The following is a 27,714-nucleotide window of genomic DNA, read 5'->3' on the forward strand; positions in this document are numbered from 1 at the left end:
ACCGAAACTGAGCAGCTGGCTAAAGATTACTGGGAGCTTCATCCATAGCTGGTGAGCCTCTTACCCTGCCCCTTTCCTCCCAAAAAACAATGCCTATATGCAAACTCTAAATCATCTGGGAAAAATTGTGGGGGAGGTGGTTGTATACTTTGGATTTGGCAACAATTTCTTAAATATGACAACAAAGGAAGAAACTACAAAGGAGAGAATAGCAAACGAACTTCATGAAAATTAAAATCTATTGCACATCACAAAGCTTTTAGCAGTTGAAGTGGTAATTTACAGGTGCTGGATCAATAGTACAGTGGGAAAGTTGCTTGCTTTGCAGCAGTTGACCCAGGTTCTATCCCCAGCATGCCAAGAATTATCCCAGAATGTAGAGCCAGGACTAAACCCTGAGCATTGCCAGGTGTGGTCCAAAATCAAACAAAAAAGGTAATTAGGGGCTGGAGCGATAGCACAGCAGGTAGGGCGTTTGCCTTGCACACGGCCAACCCAGGTTCAATTCCCAGCACCCCATATGGTCCCCTGAGCACCGCCAGGAGTAGTAACCCCTATGCATCACCAGGTGTGACCCAAAAATAATTTAAAAAGGTAATTAAAGAATAGCAGAAAATATTTATAAATCATAAAATCATATTTTAATAAAACATTAATATTAATAACATTTATTTAACACCGAAAAAACTCAACAACAAAACTAAATTCAAAAATATGAAAAACTGGGCATAGCTATTTTTTCAAAGAAAATATACAAATAGGCACTGGGGGGATAGCTCAGGGCTCAGGGACACATGCCATGCATGTGCAAGGACCCAGATTCAATGCCTGGAACTACATAACACTCCTCAGTACCACCATGTATGGCTCTGGTAGCCCCCACCACTGGGCCTGAGCAGCATCATTTGCTGGGCCAAGCAGTGAACCATCTGGCCCAATTGGCCATGTATTGCCTGGAGTGACACACAGGCCCCAAGTATTGCTTGGTAGGACTGGAAAAAAAACAGAAAGAAATGCACGTATCATCATACTTAAAATAATAATATTAAAAATACTCAATATAACATCACTGATTATCATGAAAGTGCACATAAAACCACAATGACATAAACACTTTAAGCCTGTTAGTGTGTATGTCTTAAATTTACACAAGAAAACAATAAGTGTTGATTAAAAATATGAAGAAATCAGAAACCTTGTATACTACTGAGGGTAACATAATATGATATATCATGTTATATACATTATACATATAAAGTCTTCAAAATTTTTTAATAATAGTTGTATTATTCCACTTCTGAGTATATACTCAAAAGAACTAAAAGCAAGAATTTAAGGAAATATTGGCATACCTATGTCCATAGCAGCATTATTCAGAAGAGAGAAAATGTGGAAGTAACACAAGGTTTTATTCACAAGTGGGTACATAAGAAAATGTTGTATATATACACAATCCAATATTTTTCAAGCTTGAAATTATGGAAATTTTTGCATATGCTACATCATAGGTGAATCAGTACATAATGACAAGTAGCCAATTAAAAAGAAATACCATATGATTACACATAATATATTTAGGGTACTAAAATTATAAAGGTAGAAGGTAAAATGGAGGTTTAGAGGGAGGGAAGAATGAGGAGCTAGTGTTTAATGGGAATTTCATATATAAAGATGAAAAGATGTGTGATAAACAGTGGTGATGGTTGTCCAACAGTATGAATACATTTAATGTTACTAAACTGTGTACTTGAAAATGATTACGATGGTACCTTTTATGTTGCATTTTTACCACAATAAAAAGGATTCAAAGAGATGGATGAAACATTGTCTTATAAAATGGTGGAATTGAAAGACACAAAATGTAAAGACTTAAAGACATAAAACTTGGGGTGGAGATGGTCTTTAGCTCACCAGCAGAGCACATGATTACATATATGAGACCCTGAGTTTGATCCTTTGCACCAAAAAGAAATTACAAACCTTATGTTAAAATCATAAAAAATAATCTATCCATTAAGACCCTGGAGTTACAAATATGGTGCATGGTAATGAATTTCCCATCGCTGGTTTAAGGTTATTAAAACACAAAAGATGACAGTAATGGCTTCCTTGGAAATGATGAATGGCCAGTGCACTTTCAGGTGTTATTGGTAAGATAAAATTACAGTCTCACAGTCTCTTCTACACAATGCCTTGAAAAAGGTCTTAAAAATTGTCTCATTTATTCAGGAATAACCATTTCACTAGAAGGAGCTTTTACTACCATCATTAATGTTGAATCAAGATGTTAACACCTTTCTTGGTTACTTCCTTAAATCCCACTCAGAAGATAAACATTGCTCCAGAGTGGACAGTACTAGGGCGAGAAAGAGAGCAGTAGTGCTTGGGAAATATATGTTATTTCTCCATTCCATCTTGTCTTCCTGGACAACAGAGACCTCAATTTTAATAATTTTATTCTCCAGATTTATCTTGAGGTCAGTTCTCATAATCATCTCTTAACAAGTTTAAGGAATGTTTATTCTACTCATAACACAAAGTTCTTCCTATTTATCTCTTATTCAACATTATCCATTCTAATTTAATTCTTAGTCTTATATTGTTTTTAAAAATCAGCTGTAGCTTACCTACTCTTTTCCCTGTTGCTGCATTATTTCCATTCATTCCAATACCACGGGCAGACTACAATTAAAGCACAAAACATCTAAGAGGTAAGTTAATGAAGAATAGAAGAAAAGATCACCAAATTATAAAATATTTGTATTTATTAAAAATATGCTACTGGAATTTTATTTTAATTAATTTAATTTTAATTAACTTGAAATCTGATTCTTTTGTCTAGAAATATTATACTTAATATTTAAGGGAGTAAAATTTGCTTACTCAAATCTCCTACCTAGAAACTATATTAATAATATTAAGCATTTAAAAATGCATGGTAATTGACATCAAATTAGTTCTCAGCTTAGAACCCGGACATTATTTGATGTATCTGTCAAAAAGATTTTCTACATACATGTATCTTGAGAAACAAGAAACGAATTCAATGTTACTACTTCTAATTTATTTTAAAATACCCCAAAAAACTTTAAATACACTGAATCACTATAAGGACTAGTGTAGGAGCATAAGTTATTTTTTTCTATTTTCACAGACGATCAAACACGGGATCTCATATATGTGAGGCAAATGTTCTACCATTGAACTATATCCCTGGCTAATTTAACAGACCATATTGAAAGGCAAATACTTACTAAAAAAAAATCTGTAGATTCTATTGGGGGGGAACTTTTCCTAAGACTTTCTTCTTGAAAATGTGGGAGGTTGGTGGACAACCCAATTCCAGAGGTCCGAAGCCTTCCTGCACCACGTGAGCTCTGTAAACCGTCTCTGCTTGTACTCCGGGCCAGCGAAGCAAGAAAACCTATATTATTTACACAACCAACAGGTTCTTTGGAAGCTTTGTTAACCATCTCTGTGATATCCCGAGCCTCAACTTTAGAAATAATATCAGATCTTTTCCCAGGTGAGTCAACTTTAACAGCTCGAAATCGAGTAGTCCTATAGAGAGAAGAATCAGTTACATTTCTAATGTCCAATGACCGAAGCACATTTTGTGAAGCAGAAGATTGGATGTTTCCAGACTCAAAACATTTAGGCTGTCTCTGTGATTTCACCAGAGAATTATGAATTGATGCAGAACAGCGAAGCGGTGACAAGAGTCTATTTTTGTGAGGACTTAATTCACGGTGGTGAAGAACTGTAGTCTCTACCGATTCACCACTCACAACTCTTGCAACATGTTTAAGTTGTTGCTCCGTAGTTTTCAACCCTTTATCACCATTATTGAGTAAGAACTCTGGTTTTACCTTCTGTGTACCTTCTAAGTCACTGATCTGTTCATTTTTTATTCCTTCTGTAAATGAAGTAAACGATCCCACTTCCGGTAAAAGTGAGTCTTGAGCTATACATTCATCTGAAGTTGGAAATAAAACAGCCTCATTCTCAGTGTTAGATGACAAATTTCCTGGAAAGTGTTTTATCTGCCTAGTCAGGGATGATCCAAACTGGAGAATAGAATCAGCAAGCTTTTTGTCATTTTCAAACTCCATGTGGGGTAACTGGGGTGGTAGTTTGATGCTACTATTGGAGTGAGACAGCGTGTTACTCTCCCAGTTATCTTCCTTAAGAAAATCACTAGTAATAGATGATACAGGTCTATCAGCAGCGGGAAGGGTTACCAAACTTGGAACTGTATTCCTAGATGTTTCAGGTAGATATGTACTTCCAGAAGGTAAACAAGACTGCCCAATGTGAGGGAGAACCCTTAACAATCTGTGGCGAGCAGCAGACGTGGAACTACTAGAAGGTCGAGAAGTTATTGGTGGACGAGGTTTTACCTTGACAGTTTTCTTAGGCTAAAAATAAATAAATAGCTATATAATTCCTTTGCACAGTCACTTTTTCTCTACCCATTAACAAAAACCAATTAATAAAATGTAATTTACTGTAATACTGGCATTTTGATTACTTCAAATTAAAATGTTTCCAAAAATTAAGCTCCTAAATTCATTATTAACAAAGTTTGCTGTCTTCCTCAAGTTAATATTCTGAGATTTTTAAAAAATCATTTTATTTTCCTGACTGACAGTTTTGCTAGAAGGTAAAATTAGTGGTTATATTATACAGAGCATTGCTGGTTTACTTTAGGTCTCAAAAAACCTTTCCTAGTAAAATTAATAGGTATGTATGATTAGGGAGATATTGCTGAAAAGAGTTAATAGTACTAAGCCATTATCCTTGAAAGGGCTGCTTGCAAGGCTGACCCTTGGACAGCCTCTGGAAACATGTATTTTAGAGAGTTCTTAGCACTCTGAGAGGAGACATTCAATAACAGCAACTGTTTCTGCAAATGGTACAGATGATACAGCTTGTGCTGCTGCATGCTGGCTTTCTAATGGGAGTCTAAAATTTTAGTATACACAGCAGGCAGAACAGGCTTATAAGAACATGTTCTAATGAAACTGTTGGCAGTCTCTAAGTTTCCTTAGAAGAGAACATTACACATATGCTGGCACAATTTACTGAGAGAAGAATTAATTACATTCTATGAGACTACACTGGGGAGAACTCAAGGAAGCTTGTGACTCATTTACTCTTAACTTCACTCCAAATGCCTCTGCCTTTTGCTGATTTTGCTTTTTTACTTTTCTGTCATAATAGGTCTTAGCCACAAATACACTGCATGCTAACTCTGAAGTATTCAAGCAAATTATCAAAAAACTAGGAATGACTCAGAGTTTACCAATATTAATAAGGTTTAATACTTAAGAGTATATTATCTGAATTGTATCATTAATAAAAAACATTATACTTTTGTATTAATAAAACAATTCATTATTTGGAGGGTATAATTAAAATCTTGATAGTAAGTCTTAGCTTTTGTAGATATGAACTGATGATATTCACCGTCAAAATGGGATGAAATACTTGATGACCTAGCAACACTCTGAACCTAGAAATGTAAGAAAAGCTAGATAGTTCAGTGGTAACTAACTGAAGCAATAACTATAAGAGCTAAGGATTCAAAAGGACCGTAGAAAGATAAGCTGGCTGGGAACAAGGAAAGTGAACAGGGGGTAAGACACTTGTCTTGCATATTGCCAACACAGGTTTGATCCCCAGCACCACATATGGTCCCCAAGCACCAGCAGGAGTGATTCCTGAACACAGAGCCAGGAGTTAAGTCCTGAGAACAGCCAATGATGACCTGCCAAAATAGATGCTGTCTCCTGGAGATCCTTTTATCCTCTTCTTGAAGAGAATTCAGATATTCTTTTAAAATGAAGGTGAAGCTAAAGATGCGGTTCAAGTGATAGAGCACATGTCTAGAATATATGAGGCCTTGAGTTCAATCCCTGGTACCACATGGTTTCCCCAGTAGGATCCGTGTTTGATCCATGCCCAAGCACCATTGGGAGCAGCCCCAATTCCTTTTGAAAATGAAGGTCGGTCTGGAGAGAGAGTACAGAGGGCAGAATGTTTGCCTTCCATTTGGCCCATCTGGGTTCTATCCCCAGCATCCCATATGGCCCCCTGAGAATCACCAGGAGTAATTCCTGAGTGTATATCCAGCAGTTACCCCTGAACGTCACCATGTGTGGCCCAAAAGCAAACAAAAAAAATGAAGGTGATGAATTCCAGGTTACAAAGATTAATGCATAAATATTAAATGAGCTATATGGCAAATAATCATGCAGGTCAACAATAAACAAAAACATTCATAACCAATATTATCACCAAAACTAAGTACAGATAAAATTGATCTGAAATTACATAAGAATATAAATAATCCAACTTGGGAGACTCATTGCAAAGCCTATGCCTTTGCAATGGTGGAAAAAAAGATGCAAGCAGAAGTAAAGAGTATGAGAGGAAGAGAGGGAAAGTAGGGAGTAGGGATAGAGATGGGGAAGTGAAAAGGGGAAGACAGGAAGGCAGAAAGGAAAGAGGAAGGAATGAAAGAAGGAAATGGAAGGAATGCTAGAAGGAAGGGAAGAGGAAAAGGAAGGAAATGGGTACCTCAGGAATAACTAAGTAGCAAAGTGCCTCTCTTACAAGCATTAAGCATCAGTGTCTGGACCATATCTCACAAGTGCCAAACATGATCCAAGAAGCACTATCATTTATGATTTCTGGTGACAATAAAAAGTATGCAAACAATATTCACAATGTTCACTATTCACAACAGCAAGAAATCTGGAAACAACCTGAGTACCTGAAAACAGACGACTGGGTAAAGAAACTATGGTACATCTGGAACACCACACAGACTATGGTACACACTGGAACATTACACAGCACCATGAAGTCATGAAATTTATTTATAAATGAATGGACACGGGAAGTATCATGTTGAGTGAATTGAGTCAGAAGAGGGAAAGTCACAGAATGATAGCACTCATTTGTGGGATATTAAAAGACATAGTATGAGACTACCCAAGAACAGTAGAAAAGAAGGCCTGGAGGACTAGCCCACCGTTGGAAGCTTACTACAAATGTATGTATGTGGGGCAGGGGAGAAAAGGCAGTTAGGATAGAGAAGTTGGAAATGATAGTTGGAAATAATCACACTGAACAAAAGTTGAATGTTGAGAATAGGTAAACAGATACACATGATAACCTTTCAGTACCTGTATTGCAAATCATAATGCCCCAAAGAAAAGAGGGAGAAAGAGCAAGAGAGAAAGCACAAGAAAAGAAAAGTTACTGCTGTAGGGGCAGACTGGGTGGGGTGGGGGGTGGAAGGAGGGTAACTGGAGACTTCACTTTGGGGTGGGAAATGTACACTGGTGAAGAGACAGGTGTTGGAACAGTGTATGACTGAAACCTGATCACGAACAACTTTGTAACTATATATCTACATATCTCATGGTGATTTAATAATTAAAAATAAAAGTGTGCAATCTACCTACACCCCAACAACCAAGAGTACCAAATGTGTGCAGGCATCATATCCAAAGTGTGTGATCCTTGGGAAGAACCACAACAAAGTATATGTAGCCTTTAGTCATAACAATGGTATTTTTATAGGAAGGAAAGGGGCCAGAAGATAACCCAAAAAGGGCTGTATTGCTTGCTTGCTTTTTTTGTAGCCAGGGTTTGATTCCAGACACCAAATGGTTCCCCAAACACCACTGGAAAGACCCCCAAAATAGACTGCTAACACAAAAGTAAAAATCATAATATTAGATTTGCGTATAAATGCTTAACATTATTCCTCATGAAAGAAATAAAAATTAAAAACACTAAACATTCTCCAGGATTATTAAAATGAAGAAGATAAAGAATATCAAGGGTTGCTTGGGATGGGGCAGGAGTTACACTCCTATTGTAAACTGATTCACTTTGCAAAGCTATTTAGCAGAACTAAAGTGATACATACAGTTCCTATCTGTAAGTCCATTCCTAGGTCCACAGAAAAGAATACCTTTACCTAACTAATAAGATGCATGATAATCTTCAAAGTAGCTTTATTAACATTACCCCAAAACTAGAAACATTTAAATATATACAAAAAAGAGAAAAATGGAGGTAGTCAATCATACAATAGTTGGAAATAATCACAGTATATAGCAGTTAAAAAGACCTGATACATACAATAACAAGGACTGATCAGAAGAACATTATGTTGTATAAAGTAAACTAGGACCATAAAATTATATTCTATGTGATTTCATCTAATAAAAGTTTAAGAACATGAAAAATTAATTCATGGTAATAGATTTTTTTTGCTTTCTGGGTCACACCCAGCATTGCTCAGGGATTGCTCCTGGCTCTGCACTCAGGAATTACTCCTGGCAGTGCTTGGGGGACCATATGGGATGCCAGGGATTGAACCCAGGTCGGCCGTGTGCAAGGCAAATGCCCTACCTGCCGTGCTATTACTCCGGCCCCATGGTAATAGATTTTAGAAATACAAGTTTCTAAGGAAATCTAGGAAAGAACTTTCAGTTGTAACCACACTAAATATATATCAATTTAAAAATTCACCAAGATGCTTATTACTATAGATTTCATTATATTTGTATGTTACATAAACTGATATATTAATATAGTTAAAAGCAAATAAAGTGGTACTATATATATGCAAGACAAATCTAGAAAAAATCTAGAAATTAAAAATATTTCAAGAAAATCAAGTTGCAAAAAAATATAATCCAGTAGAAAAACAGACAAAATATTTCAAAGGGCAGTTACCAAAAAAAAAGTCCAAATGTCCAACAAACATATGAAAGCTGCTCAATTTCATTAGAGAAATGTGAATTAAAATCCCAAGATTATGCTATTATACATCAAACAAAATGGGAAGAAATTAACTAATTCAAATCTGATAAAAATGCATAAAACTATAAGTTTCACTTACTATTGGACAGGATGCATATTAATTCAATTATTTGGAATCACATTAAAAAACTGTCAAGGAGTACAATTTAGGAACTGGAGAGAGAGCATAGCGGGTAAGGTGTCTGCCTGGCACGTGCCCAACCCAGGTTCGATTCCTAGCATCCTATATGGTCCCCTGAGTACTGCCAGGGGTAATTCCTGAGTGCAAAGCAGAGCCAGGAGTGACCCCTGTGCATTGCCGGATGTGACCCAAAAAGAAAAAAAAAAGGAGTACAATTTAGCATAGGCATGTTATTTATCAACACTCAAAAAAATTCCTTAATAAGTAAATATTAAAAGAATTTTAAAATAATGACTATAAGATTAATATCAGGTTATATTATTATTCTTAGCTCAAGAACTAAGATGTTTTTTTGGATTAAAAATTATTTCAAGAATAATCACATTATATGTATTGCTGGCTTTAACAATCAATTCATTATTTTTAATATATGAATAAAAAACTGAGGCCAGAAACTTGAATATTTTATAAATAGGAATTTTCCACACAATTACCAACAGACCTCAATGCCGTGTGCCCTGTAAGGATAACCTAGAAAAAGGCTTGACCAACTGCTGACAGCTTCACCTTTTTACTGAGATTCATGTTCTCCATCTTTGCCTTCAGCAGCTTCATCTTATTCATAGTTATTGAATTTTCAATTATTTGATGCCCAGAGGGAGAAGGCTCGGTTTCTTCATCCTCATCAGTATACAAATTATACACAGAGCCACCACTGCAAAGAAAATAATTACTATTGAAATGTGCTTGATATTACCCAATGACTAAAAGTGTTCTATATGCAATTGAAATACAGATGCAATTAAAATTAATATAATAAATCTATCAGTGTAGTTGGATGAGAGATGTATTTCAAAATTTCATTTCCCAATATATAAAAATAAACAAATAAATAATCTAGCATTATTGAAATTCTAGTACTGCTGAGCTTTCCTGAAGTCAGCATATCATCAACGCAGGTCTTTGGGCACGTGCTTGATCATTCCCACAGAACCAGCCTCATACAAAGTTCCTGATTAGATTTTATCAGTCATGCCTGATAATTTGCAATTTAAGTCACAAGCTGATGAGATACCCATTAATCAAAATGAAAAAGAAGTTGATTTGGACATACAGTTTTTTTTTAAATTCCTGACAGGATTCTCAGTAAAGGAGGAATTCAGATAGTGCCATTAGAACATTTTTTGTTACTAAAACAACAGAGAATGGTGCAATATTTTTTTTATGTTGGAAATATAACCACCAAGAATAAAAGATTCTAATATGAAAAAAGAAATCCCAACTCAAGTCATGATACATAGTATTAAATATACAAAATATTTCAATTGCTATTCAATCACCATGACATTCATTCATACTTTAAGGTAATTATTTTTTTTTTTGCATTTTGGATCACACCCAGCTATGGTCAGGGGAGTTAATCCTGGCTCTGCACTCAGAAATTACTCCTGGCAGTGCTGGGGGACCATATGGAATTCTGGGGATCGAACCTGGGTTGGCCCAGGGCAAACGCCCAACCCACTGTACTATCACTCCGGCCCAGGTAATTATTCTTATGACTGAATATAATGGAATTTATCACATTATCCTCATATATATGTATATACAAGTACCCAAGAGTTGACTTGTTCATTCTACTCCCCCCTCAACTCAAGTTGAAAGTAGATACTAGGTTTTATTTTTCTACTCTTAGTACCTTTAAAAAGGTTTAGCGTATGTCCAACAAATAGCTGTTGAGCTAAACACAAACTTTAGAATTTCATTCAGCTTTTATAATACCCAATGACTAAATGAGTGAATAAAGAAGTTGAGAAATATAAGATTAACATCTTTAAAGAATGACAATTTTAGTGTAAAATGTATTAGTCATTCTTCCTTATTAGCTTATAAGAAACCTAAAGATGTTTCTATGCAAGGAAGTATGTGGTTTAATTAATTTTCCTCTTCTGTGTGGTTCTAAAAAAGTGGAAATAATTTAAGATAGTCTCAATAGGGCATAATTCATAATAATTCTCTAGCACATACAACCACCACTCAATTACAGAGTAGAGTGTTTAGCATCATTGCTAACTTTTACATGGTGAAAATGATAATGAAATCATGTATTAACTACATGCACAGCAATCAGACATATCAGGAGAAAGATTCTAGATATTGGTTTCCAACACCAATTCAGTCTCAAGTGGTCAACTTGTGAGATCACATCTAGCCACTGCATACAATTACTGTAAGTAGAAAATTAACACAACAGTCACAACAGTGCTTAGTGACATTGCTATCCTTTTGTGAAGGACTACTGTATTGGGCACATATAACATTGTTATCCTCAACAAGGCTCAGGAGACCATGTGGTGCCTGGGATGAAACCAGGCTTGGCTACATGTAGGTCCCAGAACTATCTCTCTGCCCCTTCCCTAAGTTTATTTCTTATATTACTTCCTTTGCTTCCTAAGGCACCTGAAATCAAGACTTAGCTGCATTATATTTGTGTACTCAGATAAGTGACAAGACATGAAGCCTAAGTCTCAAGATGAACTATACCTGAAAATGGTTAAATGAAGATGTTTACCTTTCCACACACAAAGATGTAAAAAATGACTGATCTCTATTTTCAGTTCCCTTCCTTTCAATATTTTTAACTATTTATCTGCTATATCAAATGGCATTTTAATTGTAATCATACTGAATAGTCAAAGAGATTATTGACTTTTTTCCCTATCATTAAAAATTTTTCCTTAATTTCCTTCCATGAAGAACAATTATAAGAAATATACATATACATATATATGCAAAAAGTACACTCAATTAATATTTTCATTGAACATATTTTAAAGTATAAAAACTACTTTTAATGATTTTATTAGTAATTTATTTTTGTTTTGGGGCCATACCCAGCAATACTCAGGTGTTACCCTTGGCTCTGCACTCAGGAATTACTTCTGGCGGTGACTGGAGAACCATATGGGATGCCGGGGATTAAACCTGGGTCGGCCACGTGCAAAGCAAACACCCAACTTGCTGTACTATCGCTCCAGCCCCAAAAGTATGAAAACCTTTAAAGTCAGCTTATCTTTTACAAAGAATCACATTATTGTGTTTTCTTTGTGTTACATGAGTTATCACTAAATCATGGTGTCCTTATTAATTATATACACCTAGCATGTCAAAATAAAGGGAACATACTTTGAGTATTATAGTTTTAAATTATTTTATCAATAATATGGCAATATTTATTGTGAAATAATACTATAAATATAGCTATGATATATTTAAAGCATACTTACACATCACACAACTAAGGACACATCATAATACTCCAAATTTGTAGAGTAGCAATAGTCAGAAACACTTTGAAAATTTAAAATGAAGTATCTTATCACATCACATTCTTTATAAAAATGACAAGTGAAAATGTGACAGCAACTCAAATTAGTTACTAAATAGCTTATTTACTATTACCAAGGGATGAAATTATTTATTGACAGTGAATTTATTAAATCATGTTTGATCACAGCAGTGAAAAAATGTGGTCAGAAAAAATGCATGTGCTATTCCATATATCTAAGCAACAACCCCCATGACAAAGGGAATTATTAATATAAGAGTAATTTTTTTAGTGTGTATTATAACAAGCAATAAAATGGCTAGAGGAACCAGTTGGGATGGGAAATGCATGCCGAAAGTAGATAATGGAACAAACATGATGACTTCTCAGTGTCTGTATTGCAAGCCATAATGCCCAAAAGTAGAGAGAGAGTATGGGGAATGTTGTCTGCCATAGAGGCAAGGGGAGAGTGGGGAAGGCGGGGGTATACCGGGATATCGGTGGTGGGGAATGTGCACTGGTGGAGGCATGGGTGTTTGATCATTGTGAGATTGTAACCCAAAAATGAAAGCTTGTAACTATCTCACGGTGATTCAATAAAATGGAAAACAAAAAAACAGGTGCCCGCTCAAGCAAAGCAATGAACAACAGGAGGACAGTGCTATCGTACATTATTTAATGAGTAATACTTTGTCATATAAGCCATCAATTCAATCCTTTAGCAGTAGTAATCTTTTTGCTTTTTGGGCAACACCTGGCAATGCACAGAGGTTACTCCTGGCTCTGAACTCAGGAATTATCCCTGGCAGTGCTCAGAGGACTATATGGGATGCTTAGAATTAAACCCAGCTGCACTGCGTGCAAGGCAAATGCCCTACCTGCTGCGCTACTGCTCCAGCCCCAACACTGAATTTTCTAACCGTAATCAGAGATTATTTTAGAGTTTTCACAAAGTGACTAATATTTTTATGAAAAATCCTACTCCATAAATAAATTTTATATATTATTCTGTAAGTACCAATTATATGAAGAACAATTTCAAATTATATATCTGAGGAAGAACATGTAAATCATACAGTGGTTTTCTTTTCTGAGACATACAAATATAAACCTACTTACCTTAAAGATTCAGATAATGGTGTTAACGTGCCATCTCCCCTATCTATTACACGAAAGAAATTTAATTGATCTCCTTCTCGGTATACCAAAAATGTAACTTGTTTGTTGCAGGAGGTCTTCTCCCAGACCTCATCTCGACTGGAATCCATGTATTCAGCCATCTCCCTAAGGGGGTCTTCCATTGGAACTACAAAAGGAAAAGTTGGAAAAACAAGCTTTCAATTTCTATTTTATGAATATAGTGACAGGACATAGTGTGCTAAATTTTAATATCTCTGTAAAATTACACATATTGATATTCTTTAAGCTTTTTTTAGTTAATAGAGCATTCCCTATGCCATATTAATATAAAAATGAAATGAATTATTACATACAAATACAGGTGTTTTATTTACATTATTATGCAATGCACATGTACAAAGACAGGGGTTTAACTAAATACCAAGTTTTTTTCTGTACCATTGGATTTAAAATATTTTATTGATTTTATGACATAATCATTTATGACTATTCTCACTTTAAACTTTCTGCTTCCTCTATTTGCTAATATTGATTCTAACAAATAATTAAAAAGCAACATATATACTTTAGATTTAAAAATAAACACACAATCGAAAGGCATATGTAAGAAATTGGAAGTAAACCCCTCTCTTTCTGGTTTTAACATAAAGGCTGATTATTCCCAAAGCTTCTTCTCGACATGATATTAAGTAATTTGAAGCATACAATTCCTCAGAACATAAGATGGTCACTAAGTGTACAAAGACTACAATACATATAATGGACTTTGAAAATGTTTCTGAAAATACTACTTCTAGGACCCCATCCATCTAATAGTGTATTCAAGCATCTAGTCAAAGCACATAGACTGAAGCCACTCCAAATTCCCCAACACTTGTAGATTCCAATGGTTCAGAATTGTCCTCAGGCAACATTATATGCAAGCAAAATCAAACTGCAGGCAATATTTCAACTTGTAGACACATACTATACTCTTATGGTGAGAACTGGCTTCAAAAGATTGCTGGCACATAGAATGCATTTTCAAAAAGCTCTGAATCCAAAGAAATGATTATGTGGGATGTAGGTCATTTCCAAAAACATTCTCATGTCAAGGTACGGAAAGGTGTTGTTGCCCCAAAAAGGCGATAGTTTTTCGAGTTAAGTAGAAATTATTTATTAACAGAATTATACTGTATCCAAGTACTAAAGGAATCACAATGCCTTTAAAAAGTCTGAAGCTATAGCAAAATATTAAAGTCTAAAAGAAACAAGACAACAAGACGTGCACTTGTGAAGGGATGGGTGTTTAATGACTGTATGACCGAAGCTCAAACATGAAAGTTTACTGTAACTCAAGGTGAATCAATTAAAAAACTGAATTTGACAATATAAAAACAAACAACTAAAAATCATCAAAAAAAAGAAACAAGAAAAATGTTAAAGATATCCCCATTTTCTAAATTCAATACTAATAAAAATATTAAGGTTTTAGAAATATTTATCTTATCTTAATGTTTTGATTGATTCATGGGCACAAAATGTGAATGTTAAGATATTTTTATTACAAAACTTGCTCCTATTTTAAGTTAATGGCATACTTTCCATTTTATATTTATAAGAAATAAAAATATAAATGCTACCATCATTGCCAGAGTCACATTAAAGTCTTGCTTAAACCAGCATAATGTGCATTATTAATATGACAGAGATTATATATGGATGAATATATTCAAACCTTTTTGAAACAGAAAATTCAAGCTACAGAGTGATTCAGTGTACTGAGCATATGCTTTGCATGCAGGAGGCCCAGATCTATTCCCTGTACCACAGGGTTACGAGCATTCCCAGGAGTGGCACCTGAGCATAGAGCCAGGCATAGCCCCTGAGCATCACCAGGTGTAACCCCTAAAGAAAAACAACTGAAAAAAAAACCAGAAAACTCGATTTTATCATTACTATATGTAGCTTTGAATCATTTTTTCCATGCTGTTTTGATAAGTTACTTCAAAACCAACTTTAGAGGTGAGAAATACAATTCAGTAGTAGAGCACATGCTTCACAGGTATGTGAAGAGTCAATCCCTGGCACTAAATAGAAATATCAAATTCAAAAGCTAAGTATTGAAGGGCTGAAGTGATAGTACAGCAGATAGGGTGTTTGCCTTGCATACAATTGACCCAAGTTTGATTCCCCACACCTACCATAAGTGATCCCTAAGTACAGAGCCAGGAGTAAGTCCTGAGAACCTTCAGGTATGGCCCAAAAACCAAAAATAAATAAATGAATAAATAAATAAATAAATAAATAAATAAATAAATAAATAAAAGCTAAATATTTGACACCTGGAAGAGATAATACAGAGGGGTGAAGGCACTTAGAATGCATTTATCCAAACGAGTCTGAATTCCTAGTACATGGCCCCAAGAGTATTACTGGGATCACTCCTGAGAACAGAGCCAGGAATAGATCCTGAGCACTGCCTGATGTATCCCCCAAACAAACAAAATAATCTATTAATAAAGTGAAAGCTAAATATTGGGACTGGGAATCTGCTTCAAATGAAAGAACATGTCTTACATTAGAGAGGTCCCAGGTTCAATCAATAGTATCACATAGCACCTTCTCCCAACACTGTTGATTGTGACCTTTGTGACCTCCCCCTTGTGTCTAAAAAAAGTAACTTGCACAATAATAATTTCAGTAGAATTTGCATGATAAAGGTACTTTCTAAGCCATAACTTTATTTTTTTAATTTATTTTTTAATAAGTGAATCACCGTGAGGGTGCAGTTACAGATTTATACATTTTTGTGCTCATGTTTCCCTCATACAAAGTTCGAGAACCCATCCTTTCACCAGTGCCCAATCACCACCACAAATAAACCCAGCATCCCTCCAACCCTCCCCAGTCCCATCTCCCCCCCACCCCACCCTGTCACTGTGGCAGGGGATTCCCTTTTGTTCTCTCTCTCTAATTAGGTGTTGTGGTTTGCAATAAAGATGTTGAGTGGCCATTGTGTTCAGTCTCTAGTCTACATTCAGCACGCATCACCCTTCCCCCCGCATGGCTTCCAACCACATTTTACTTGGTGTTCCCTTCTCTGAGTTGCCTTCTCCCCAGAATGTGGGGCCAGCTTTCAAGCCATGGAGTCAACCTCCTGGTACTTATTTCTACTAGTCTTGGGTGTTAGTCTCCTACTCTGTTATTCTATATTCCACAGATGAGTGCAATCTTTCTATGTCTGTCTCTCTCTTTCTGACTCATTTCACTTGGCATGATACTTTCCATGCTGATCCACTTATATGCAAAGTTCATGGCCTCATTTTTTCTAACAGCTGCATCGTATTCCATTGTATAGATGTACCAAAGTTTCTTCAGCCAGTCGTCTGTTCTAGGGCATTCGGGTTTTTTCCAGATTCTGGCTATTGTAAACAGTGCTGCGATGAACATATAGGTGCAGATGTCATTTCGACTATACTTTTTTGCTTCTCTGGGATATATTCCCAGCAGTAGTATTGCTGGGTCAAATGGGAGCTCAATTTCTAATTTTCTGAAAATAATCCATATTGTTTTCCAAAAGGGCTGAACCAGTTGGCATTCCCACCAGCAGTGTAGAAGGGTCCCTTTCTCCCCACATCCTCTCCAACAGTGGTTGCTTTTGTTCTTTTGAATGTGCGCTTGTCTCTGTGGTGTGAGGTGGTATCTCATGGTTGTTTTGATCTGCATCTCCCTGATGATTAGTGATGTAGAACACTTTTTCATGTACCTTTTGGCCATTTGTATCTCTTCCTTGGGAAAGTTTCTGTTCATTTCTTTGCCCAATTTTCTGATGGGGTTTTATGTTTTCTTCTTGTAGAGTTCAACCAGTGCTTTATGTACTCTTGATATCAACCCCTTATCTGATGGGTATTGTGTAAATATCCTTTCCCATTCTGTAGATTGTCTTTCTATTCTGGTCACTGTATCTTTTGCGGTGCAGAAGCTTTTTAGTTTAATGTAGTCCCATTTGTTGATCTCCGTTTCTACTAGATTGCTTAGTTCCATGTCATCTTTGAAGATACCTTTATCTTCAATATCGTGGAGGGTTTTGCCGACCTTGTCTTCAATGTACCTTATGGTTTGTGGTCTGATGTTGAGGTCTTTAATCCATTTTGATCTGACTTTTGTGCATGGTGTCAGGTCGAAGTCTAAGCTTATTGTTTTGCATGTGGTTGTCCAGTTGTGCCAGCACCATTTGTTAAAGAGGCTTTCCTTGCTCCACATCACATCTCTTGCTCCCTTATCAAAGATTAGATGATCATACATTTGGGGTTGGGTGTAGGGATATTCCACCTTGTTCCATTGGTCTGAAGGTCTGCCTTTGTTCCAGTACCATGCTGTTTTAATTGTTACTGCTTTGTAGTAGAGTTTAAGGTTGGGGAGGGTGATGCCTCCCATCGTCTTTTTCCCAAAAATTGTTTTAGCTATCCATGGACGTTTGTTGTTCCATATGAATTTTAGGATTGTCTAAGCCATAAGTTTAAAACTAAACATCTTAAAAATGAATTCTCAAATACAATATGCATAGTTTTTAGTTTTCAGTGATATAAATATAAAGCTAAGTTTTTAATTTTAAAAAATGATTCAATAATGTCAAAGTTATTATCTTGGGCTCTACCAGGAATTGACCTTGAGTCTTCTATATGCCAGGCAAGTGCTCTTCCCCAGACTCAAATTATTAAACTATTAATTTAATATATAAAAATATATTATAGTTATAAAGTTTTAAAATGTAGTCAAGGTCAGTAAATTATGGAAAAAGGTATTATATAATGTTTTAATCACTAAAGAGTAGTGATGTCTTTCATTTTCATTAAAAATTATTAATATTCACATATCAAATACATACAGTAATGTGTGTATGTTTGTACATATATATATGGGCGGGCACTTAAACTCTACCTCATAATTATAACATAATTTTAGAATAATAAGCAGGTGCTCTAATGCTCAGGTTTAAAGACAATACTATACACCACAGCAGCCAACTTCCAAAAATATCATATTGGCTTGGGATTTATAGTCAACACAGTAAGGACCCTTTTTCTTGGATGAAGGAGGGGGTCAGTCATATAATGTTCCAACACTTTTCCCTTTACTGGTATACATTTCCCACCCCAAAGTCCCCAGTTTTTCTCCCCCATCCCAGCATGCATCCATGGCAGTCACTTCTTTCCCTCTCTCCTCTCCCCTCTTCCTCCCCCTTTCTCTTCCCCCCTCTCTTCCTCTCTCTCTTCCTCTCTCTCCCCCTCTCTCTCCCTCTCTCTCTCCCTCTTCTCCTGCCTCTATTTCTCTCGACCTCTTCTCTTTTTCTCTCCCTCCCTTCCTCCTCCTCCCTTTTGAGCATTATGGTTTGCAATACAGATACTGAAAGCTATCTCATATATATCCCTTTACCTGCTTTCAATGCTCACTTCTTGTCTAGACTGAGAATTTCTATTATTGTCATACTGGTCCCTTTTTTATTCTAACAGCCCTTCGCCCTACCCCCACCCCCACCACAAACATATATACTTGTGGCAAGCTTCTAACCATTGCCCTTAGCTGTTTTTCAGGGTCCTGTGTTTAATCTTTGGTGCATATGTATGTGCAAATATACCTTTACTTAAAAAAATACAATAAAATTCACATTATAAAATGTAAGACTTTATCTAACTAAAAAATTGTTCATTAAACACTTAGGATTCCTGTATTACCTTCAAAATCAGTGAAATAAAAATCATTTCACATCGGAAAACGTCTTAAGTCCAATTAGTATAAAGCTCCTAATATCCGTAGTAATGCTAGTTTACCATCTCTAACACTAGATTTGTTTTTCCTAACCTATCAACAGTCAGTTACACACCTCACAAAATTCACCTAAAGTAGCAGATTAAAGATTTTAATAACCCAACTTTGTAAGCAAATTTATAAACAGATAGATACAATTTGACAGTGAAAGTAGTAAGGCAGGAACAAAATAATCTTTGACCTTCAGTTTTGGGGTCAGTTAGGAACAAATATAAAGCCCTTCCAAATAATGAGGCCCATAAATCAGGATTCTGAACAGTCAAAAGATGCCTCTAGTTATTGCAGGTTCATTTGATATAACTGAGAAGGGATGGATGTGAATACTCCCAGCACTTCCTGTATTTAGAATACTTCTGTTAATCAAACGGTTCTACATCTTTTTTAGGTCTTTGCACAATCATCTTCATAACATACTGTGGACTTCCATAATCACTATAACATAACCCTATTTATTCCACAGCACTTATGACTATTTTTAAATGATATAATTTTTTAAATTTTGACACAGTGATTTACAAGTTTGTTTACAATAGGAATGTGATTTTTTAAAGGAATAGGATCCGGGATACAGTTCAGCAGTTAGGCATGTGCCTGACCTGGGTTGGATTCCAAGCACCACATGATTCCCCAAACACTACTGAATTGGCACCACAATTGGTAATCCTTGGCACCACAAGGATGAACAGCACTGCATCCTGAGGCCCTTGTATTGAACTATTGGTACTACTGGCTGAAAATTATTGGTGGGGTCCCTGGACCTCCCAAGCAGTTCTTGGGAGGCCCAAAAACAAAAATTAAATAATTTAAAAATTTAAATACTTTTAAAGGTAATAAATCCAGTATGAACCTAAACAACATACCATCTCATTCCTCTTCCCTATACTGGAGAGATTTACTTTTAAATCTTCCTGATTAAAACAGGAATCCTGAGATTTTGTAGAATATTTGTTCCTGCTTCTGTGTATCTACGTTTTGCAGAACAATACCTAGAGAAACAAATATGGTCCTTCTAAGACTTAACAGCAGAAAGAGAATCCAACTAAAACTTGAAGCTATTATAGCTGACTTGGAGATTTATGCTACCAAATAGTATGTGCTTACCTCTTCTAGTATTTATAGGTCCACCACGCATAGCCAATACCAACTTCAAGGTACAACCTTCTGAAATGCTGTGGATAGTTAAAACAAAAATCAATCAATGGAGTCAGTGGTATATATACACACAATTATGGACTGCTTTATCAGACACAGTTTACCCTAAATATTAAAAAAGACAGTATTGTTTGTAACTGTAAAGTATTAGCATAATTACTTATACAAATAACACGAAGATAAAGGAGATTTTGTGACACTGGAAAAGGAATTAGTATGGAACACTGCACACCTGAGACTCAATTATGAGTAATTTTTTAACTTTGTAATTGACAATGCTTCAATGAAAAATTTTAAGGTTTAGTAAATCCTAAATGTGACATAAAAGTACTGAAAAATAACATCTGTTATGTAATTTATTCTCCTTTCTGTACTAAAGGAAAAAGAAACCCTAAGAAGAAAAGAAGATTGCTCAAGACACAATGTTCTAAGAAAAAAAGATATCTACTTAATAATAATAGGTAAATTTAAAATCTATAGTGATGTATCCATTTTTCCACACTGCATCTATCTCATTTGTAAGAGTAAAGAAGTATGCTTTCACTTGGAAGAGTGAAGACGTATGTAAGAAAAGGAAGACATAAAGACAAAAGATCACACTTGTGTACACAGTGTCACTTAGTAACAGGAGAACATAATGAAAAATGAGAGTCTTGGTGAACAGCAATACTCCATTTCAATACTCTTGTGGAAATGTATTAAAAAAAGAATGTAAAAAAAAAAAGAATGTAGCCTGGTAGAAGTGGGTAAATATTCAAAGAGAGGAGCAAGAAAACGAGAGAGATATGAAAGGGCCAGGGATAAAGAGTTTGATAAAGGAAAGGTAAATAAATCAGAAGACACAGGTTAATCAACATAGGTTACAAAACCAACACATCTCAAAGTTGAGAGTCAATGCTAAAATATAGGTACAGAACTTTTCATGATCCAAAAACACTATAGTATAGAATTGTAAAATACAGCATCTACAAAATTGCAATTACACTCACTTGTAATCATTCAAGCAATAATCATCTTCAAGTTCCATATTATTCCAAATTAAGTGCTGCTGACAGATGGGAATACCTTAGGGGAAAGTTATAAAATAAAGTTTAAAATGTAATAGAATTTTCAAAAGAACATGATACAAAGCTATTTTATTAAATATCTAAACTTACTAATAAAAATATATCTAAATGAGATGTAACCACCATACAGCCAACAATTTTACTTAGGTATATATCCCAACATAAAAGCACTAATTTGAAAACATATGTTCCACCTATGTTTAGTGCAGCACTATTTACAATAGCCAGTAACTGGAAATAATTCAAGTACCCTATGACAGAGGAGTGGATCAAAAAGTTGTAGTATGTATACAAAATGGAATACAAGAAATAAGAAATAAGATATAAGATGAAATTTTTTTCCTATAATCTGAATAGAATGGGGGGAGGCATCAGGACAGAAAAGAGACCACTATGACAATGACATTTGGACAGGATCACTCTGGACAATGACTGAGTACCAAGATGGGGATAACAGGAGCAAATTTGGGTGTTGGAATGTTGTATGACTGAAATCCAATCATGAACAACTTTGTAACTAAGGATGGTACAGTGATTCAATTTACAAAAAAAAAAAAAAAAGAGGAGAAAAGTCACATCCTGCATGTAGCTGACCCTACATTCAATCCACTGGGGCTCAATCCCCTGCACTGCATATGATCCTCTGAGTACTACTTAAGGTCATTCCTGAGCACTTAGTCCAGAAATAGCCCCTGATCATCAGTGAGGCCCTAACACCAAAACCAAACAAGCATCATGCGGGCCAAAGGCTAAGACACTTGCCTCGTATGTGGCTATATCCTGGTTTGAATCCCCAAGCACTGTCAGGCTTGACCCATGAATGCACACACCCAGATATGTCCCATCACAAAATAAAGGAATAAAGTGAGTAATAGACAATGTCTGAAAAACAAACCTTTATACTTAAGACAGAACTGAAGTTACCAAGGGCAAGGAGTTAGAAGTGGAAGGCAAGAGTCCTATCATCAGTGAAAGATGGATATTGGCACTTTGGTAGTGGTTATGCTGTGCTATTATACCCCTTAAAACAAATACAGCTGAATGTAGCTCAATGTGAGAGCATTTCTCGTGAGGCTTTGGGTTCAAACCCTATCACTGGTAAAACATATAAACATTTACACTCTTAAAAACTAATTACCTCAATGAAATTAAATGTTATTTCACATCATTAATATTCCAAGGATTTGCTTCAAAATAATATATTAGGGTCTGGAGGTGACTCAACAGGCTGAACATATGCTCTGCAATAGGAGAGCACGGCTCCACCAAAGCACTGCTAGAACCCACCCCTGAACACAGAAACAGAGGTAGCCTCAAGCACCACTGGATGTGGCCCTGAAAAAAAATAAATGGTGGATCGAGTAGTACTGAGAAAATAAATGAAACAAGATAGTTCATGAGTAGGTAACTGCTAAATCTGAGTAAGGGGACTAAATATTCTATTCTTTCTAATTGCACATTTCAAATTTTCTCCATAAGAAATGTTATGTGATATACTCGAACAAATTTAATGCCATATCCTGAAAAATAAAAATAGTACCTTCTAATCTCTGAATTTTTGCTTTCACAGAAATAACAGCTTCAAATGGTGAAACTCTCAGCTCAAAGCATGTTCCAGTCAACGTTTCAATGAAGAGCTCCATGGTATCATAGAAAGGAAGTTTGTAGTAAAATGGTCCTACATTATCTTCATTGAAAAATGGAGGCTCTTTCCTGTTATCCATCACTTTGACTTTTCTAAATCCTCTGGGATATGTTGTAGACAACTGTATTCCAGTTCTAGCCAAATCAGCTTTGAACATTGGTAACATATATTGTTGTTCATGTTTTGAGTTTTGTACCTAGAAGACAAGAATAACTTTTTAAGCAAATATATCTGAAAGTCTCACTCCCCCATAAAGATTTTCCAAACAACCTCTGGTCTATAACTACCTCTAGGCAGTCCCATAATTCACCTTAGTGCTTAATCATGTCTAATTCTTTTCTAATTTATCTCTGAACTCAATGCCCTAACTAAACTAAGATTATTAATGAGGATATTTTTAATATTTTTCTGCATATTATCAGAGCTCAGCAGTTACTTACATAATCTTTATTATTAATGATATTTGAGCTAAAAACTCAATACATATGTATATGCCTCCAAGACTTTAAGGAAAAAGTCCAAAGAGATAGTACAATGGTTAAGGCTTTTAGTCTTGAATATGGCCAGCTTGGTTCTTTCCCTGTAGCCAATATAGTCCACAGAGCATAGAGCCTGGAGTAGCCCCTAATCACTGCCAGGTATGGTTCAAATTCCCCACCCCCAGAAGCCACACATATTCTTTTACAAAGGTACACATATTCTTTTCTGAAATATGTAAATTATACTTTCTAAACTACACAGAATAGGGCTAGAGAGATAGTGCAGCAGGTAGGGTGCTTGCCTTGCATGTGGGTGACCCGCGTTCAATTCCCAGCATCACAGTCCCCCAACCCTGCCAGGAGTGATCCCTCAACACAGAGCCAAGAGTAAGCCCTGTGACTCAAAAAACAAAAAATAAAAATAAAACATATAAACTACACAAAGCATACTTTTACAGAAGGGGAGTTTAGGGTCACTCCCAGCAGTGCTCAGGGGTCACTCTGAAAAGTGCTCAGGAATCTAAGTGTGTCAGGGATCAAACCATGATCTGCTGTTGGCAAGGTAACTCTTGCGTTATCTCTCCAATCTGACATTGTACATTTATCATACTGAATCAAAGAATTAGTGACCATCTTAAAAGGCTCTTTTAATAGGACTTTTTAATGAGCTATTGAGTTTTCAAAGGATAATAGTATTGCACTGAACTCAGTATTGATAACGGATGTTAGACATTAATATTTACACACATACAATAGCTAAAAAAGAACTATAGATATACAACCAAGATTAAACTAAGAGAAAATAAATACTAAAGTATATGTGTATAATTATAAAACCTATGAATATCAAATTGATAAATTTCCATTAATCAACTGTAAAGGTGAATCTTAAACTTGAAGGATAGATGCTACAAATTCCTAGGGAGGTATTAATCTTTTATTACCTTAATGGAAATATCTTTTTACACATCCTTGACACAAATAACTAGCAAAATAATGTGAATAGTTTTAGTTCTTTATAAAAAGCTCTTCTATCTATACTGACTGTGATCAAGAATTTTAACTGAAAGTTAAAAAAAATCACATCTTTTGAAGTTCTTTTTAGTGTGTTGTGTATCATTTGTGTATCTTTTTAGTGTGGCTTTTATTCTTATCAATAAAAAAATCTTTATTTTCTGTATTTCAAACAAATAGGAATAGAACAGAAAAACAAAGGCGATTTTCATGCACAGATAAATGACAAAATTGAACTTTGGACAGCTCCTACTAAAACTTACATTTGGAACTTAAGATGTAAATTTTTATATATAGGATCTCCTTAAAAGGCAAAAAAAATTTAAAAAGGAGAGATGCCACCTCAGTGGCCAATTTTTGTGCCAGCTATACTCTCCAAACAGGTGTTTGAACTGCTCATCTGGTGGGCCCTAGGCTTGCTCCTTTCCTTTTTGCATGAAAGGTGAACACGTGAGAATACATGAGAATACATGAGAGTAGATGAAGCTATATTTTGAAGTAGGATGGACAGCTTCTGAAAATTTTAATACAAAAGCATTTTTGTGTCTAGAATATTAAAAGAAAACATAAGAAAAATGCTTTGAAATCCATACAAAAAATAATTGACATGATGCCAATAATGAATCAGTTAACTGATGGTTAACAATTGACTCAAAAGAGACACGACACAAGGAAGATATTCTAAGTGTCCTTAATAAAACACAGGAAATTAAAGCCATGGCTATAAAGAGCATCAAAACACATTTCTCAATCATGCCTCAAGTATTGCTCACATCTCTTCTGAAAAGTTTTTTTAAAAAAAGTCCAAAGCTAAAAGGGAAGTTAAAGATAGACAAGGCAGTCGTAGAACTACACAAGTATATTGTGCCCAATTTTGTATACAAACATCTATAACAAAAAAATAATAAAACCCTGTGCACCATTTTCAAATTTCAGCAATTTGAAAAAAGCTTCGCCCAAGCGGCGCCCCGAGAGCCGTTATCTTGCAAGCTTGGTCCCCAACAGTAGAAGAAAATGTTGGCTTTGACTGAGCTGTTCTTAGGAGTACGTGGAAAGTGTCCCTAAGTTTTCGATGCAAGCTTGAGGGGTTACGGCCCCCACTACCTCATGCACCAGTCCCCTAAGCAGCCTGGGGTCCCTTTTCCGGGGGGGCTGCGGAGTCCCTGGGCGTGAAGGCTCGGGGCGCTGGGAGAGACTGAGTCACCTGCGCAGCCCATGCTCCGTCGGGATAAGCTCCAGCTACCCAGACGCGTCGGCCGCTCTGCGTCTCCCACCGCGCCTCAGAGACCAGCACCCGTCGGCCGGGGCGGGACCCGCAACGTCGCGCTCGCTGAGAGACAGTCCAAGGAGGCTGTTTCCTCGGCGAAGGCGACGGCCGCGCGATCTCTGGGCGGCGGCGGCCGGGGGCGGGCCCGCACGGCGAGCGGCGCAGATGGGGGCGCGGCCTGGAGCCCCCGCGCCCAGGGGCCGGCGCTTCCTCTCCGGCTCGCGGAGTCCAGCGGCAGCAGCGCGGCCCAGCTCACCGGCCTGCGGCCCCGGGCGCCCTCCCCATCCGGCTCGCCCGCTCGCCCTCACCGGCTTCGCCTCTACTCGCTCGCCTGCCCGCAGGCCTACAGGGAGGGGCGGCCCCGCGAGCGACGCAGCGGCCGGCACTGACCGGCAACGCTTCGGGGACGCGCCGCGCCCCGCCCCTTTGTGACACCGCTACCCAATCGCTCGCCGGCGTTCACGTCCTTCTCCAATCAGCGGGGGGTGGGGCGGGGCCTGGTCTCAGGACGCCGGCGGTTGCTCGGGAGCCGGGACTCCCTGAGCGTTCGGTGGTGGGTGTCGGTTAGGAGATGCCCGGATGCTGACCCTTTATTACTGACCCTGGCTGCCTGACCAGGGCAGAGGCGTGCAACGTGAAGACCCAATGCACAGCCTGCGGGAAACGGCGGGGCTGGCTTTTGAAGGAAGGTGCGGAGAGCGCTTTCACAGAGACCCTTCTAAAAGCCTTTATTTTTTTCCTTTTTTTGGGTCACACCTACTGATGCTCAGGAATTACTCCTGGCGGTGATTGGGAGACCATATGGGAAGCCGGGGACTGAACCCAGGTCATCCGCGTGCAAAGCAAACGCCCTACCCGCTGTACTATCGCTCTGGCCCACTTTTTAATGTTGCCCTGGGTAGCTGTGGAAAGTCGCTGGCCCTGACCACCTGATGGACTTTGCAGAGCCGGAGCACCCCTATGGCTTGTGGGTCAGCCAGCCCAGAACAGAATCCCAATTCTGTGCCTCACTGCTTTCTAATGTTTCTGGTCTCAGTCGCTCCATCTGAAATATGGGGTGGAAGACAAAGGTGAAATCAAATTTAGGTTTTCTGCATTTATTCCTCATACAATTTAGCCAGCTTATGCATTGGAGTGGACATCTTGGCTGTCGAATTGACAGGGGAGGCAGTACCAGGGTAAGAAGCTTGCGCTCATTCCCATTTCATCCGTGCCACGGCCGCATATGGCTGGCTCCCTGTCTCTCCGCACCCCTAGCAGTGATCCTTGAAAACAGCCTGGAGAAAACCCTGAGCACACATAGGTGCCCACCCCCCTCCGTAAATAAATAAGTAAAACCTGGGTTTTTTTTTTTGGGGGGGGGGGGTCACACTTGGCGATGCACAGGGGTTACTCCTGGCTCTGCACTCAGGAGTTACTCCTGGCGCTGTTCAGGGGACCCTCATGGGATGCTGGGAACGTGCAAGGCAAACACCCTACCCGCTGTGCTATCGCTCAAGCCCCAGTAAAACCTGGTTTTTAAATCTAGTTCCGACCTGCTGATCTCCACTGCACAACTGGTTTCAAAACAACACAGCCTTCTAACCCCAATGAGCACCCTACCCACCTACTCTCCAACCCCCAAAACCAGATTTTAATCTAATCTATAAAATAAGGAGGCTTGTATCTGGGGTGGGGCTTAGCAATAGGACATTTACCATAGGATTAGTAACCACAATCTCCCTCCCCCGTTCAAAATAGCAATTCACCTATTTTTTACTCTTATTTTTCTCAGTTCCCTAGAATCAATCATAAAGACTGATCAGTATATTACATTGCTCCAAAAGGGGGAAAAATGTGTTAGCAA

The 27,714-nt window shown here is 37.3% G+C and overlaps 1 protein-coding gene across 4 annotated transcripts in view; it reads right to left on the reverse strand.

Annotated features, from left to right (window-relative positions):
* Nucleotides 1-25,940, reverse strand: part of ZFAND4 (zinc finger AN1-type containing 4) — a 32,605-nt gene extending 6,665 nt beyond the window's left edge. For 2 of the 4 annotated variants that reach the window (XR_008627074.1, XM_055119534.1), the window contains exons 1-7: nucleotides 25,806-25,940; nucleotides 23,004-23,304; nucleotides 21,386-21,461; nucleotides 20,346-20,413; nucleotides 13,413-13,599; nucleotides 9,536-9,683; nucleotides 3,255-4,418 (exon numbers count right to left, since the gene is read on the reverse strand). Coding sequence is in view for 3 of the 4 variants with exons in the window: in XM_055119534.1 (XP_054975509.1) it covers nucleotides 3,255-4,418; nucleotides 9,536-9,683; nucleotides 13,413-13,599; nucleotides 20,346-20,413; nucleotides 21,386-21,461; nucleotides 23,004-23,274 (1,914 nt within the window). In the remaining variant the exon portion in view is untranslated. Of the gene's footprint in view, nucleotides 1-2,627; nucleotides 2,683-3,254; nucleotides 4,419-9,535; nucleotides 9,684-13,412; nucleotides 13,600-20,345; nucleotides 20,414-21,385; nucleotides 21,462-23,003; nucleotides 23,305-25,805 lie in introns of all 4 variants that reach the window. The other 2 variants (XM_012932516.2, XM_055119533.1) reach the window with 2 other exon arrangements.
* Between the last annotated feature and the right edge of the window lie 1,774 nt (nucleotides 25,941-27,714).

Source organism: Sorex araneus, chromosome 11, assembly GCF_027595985.1.
Source record: "Sorex araneus isolate mSorAra2 chromosome 11, mSorAra2.pri, whole genome shotgun sequence".
Taxonomy (NCBI): Eukaryota; Metazoa; Chordata; class Mammalia; order Eulipotyphla; family Soricidae; genus Sorex; species Sorex araneus.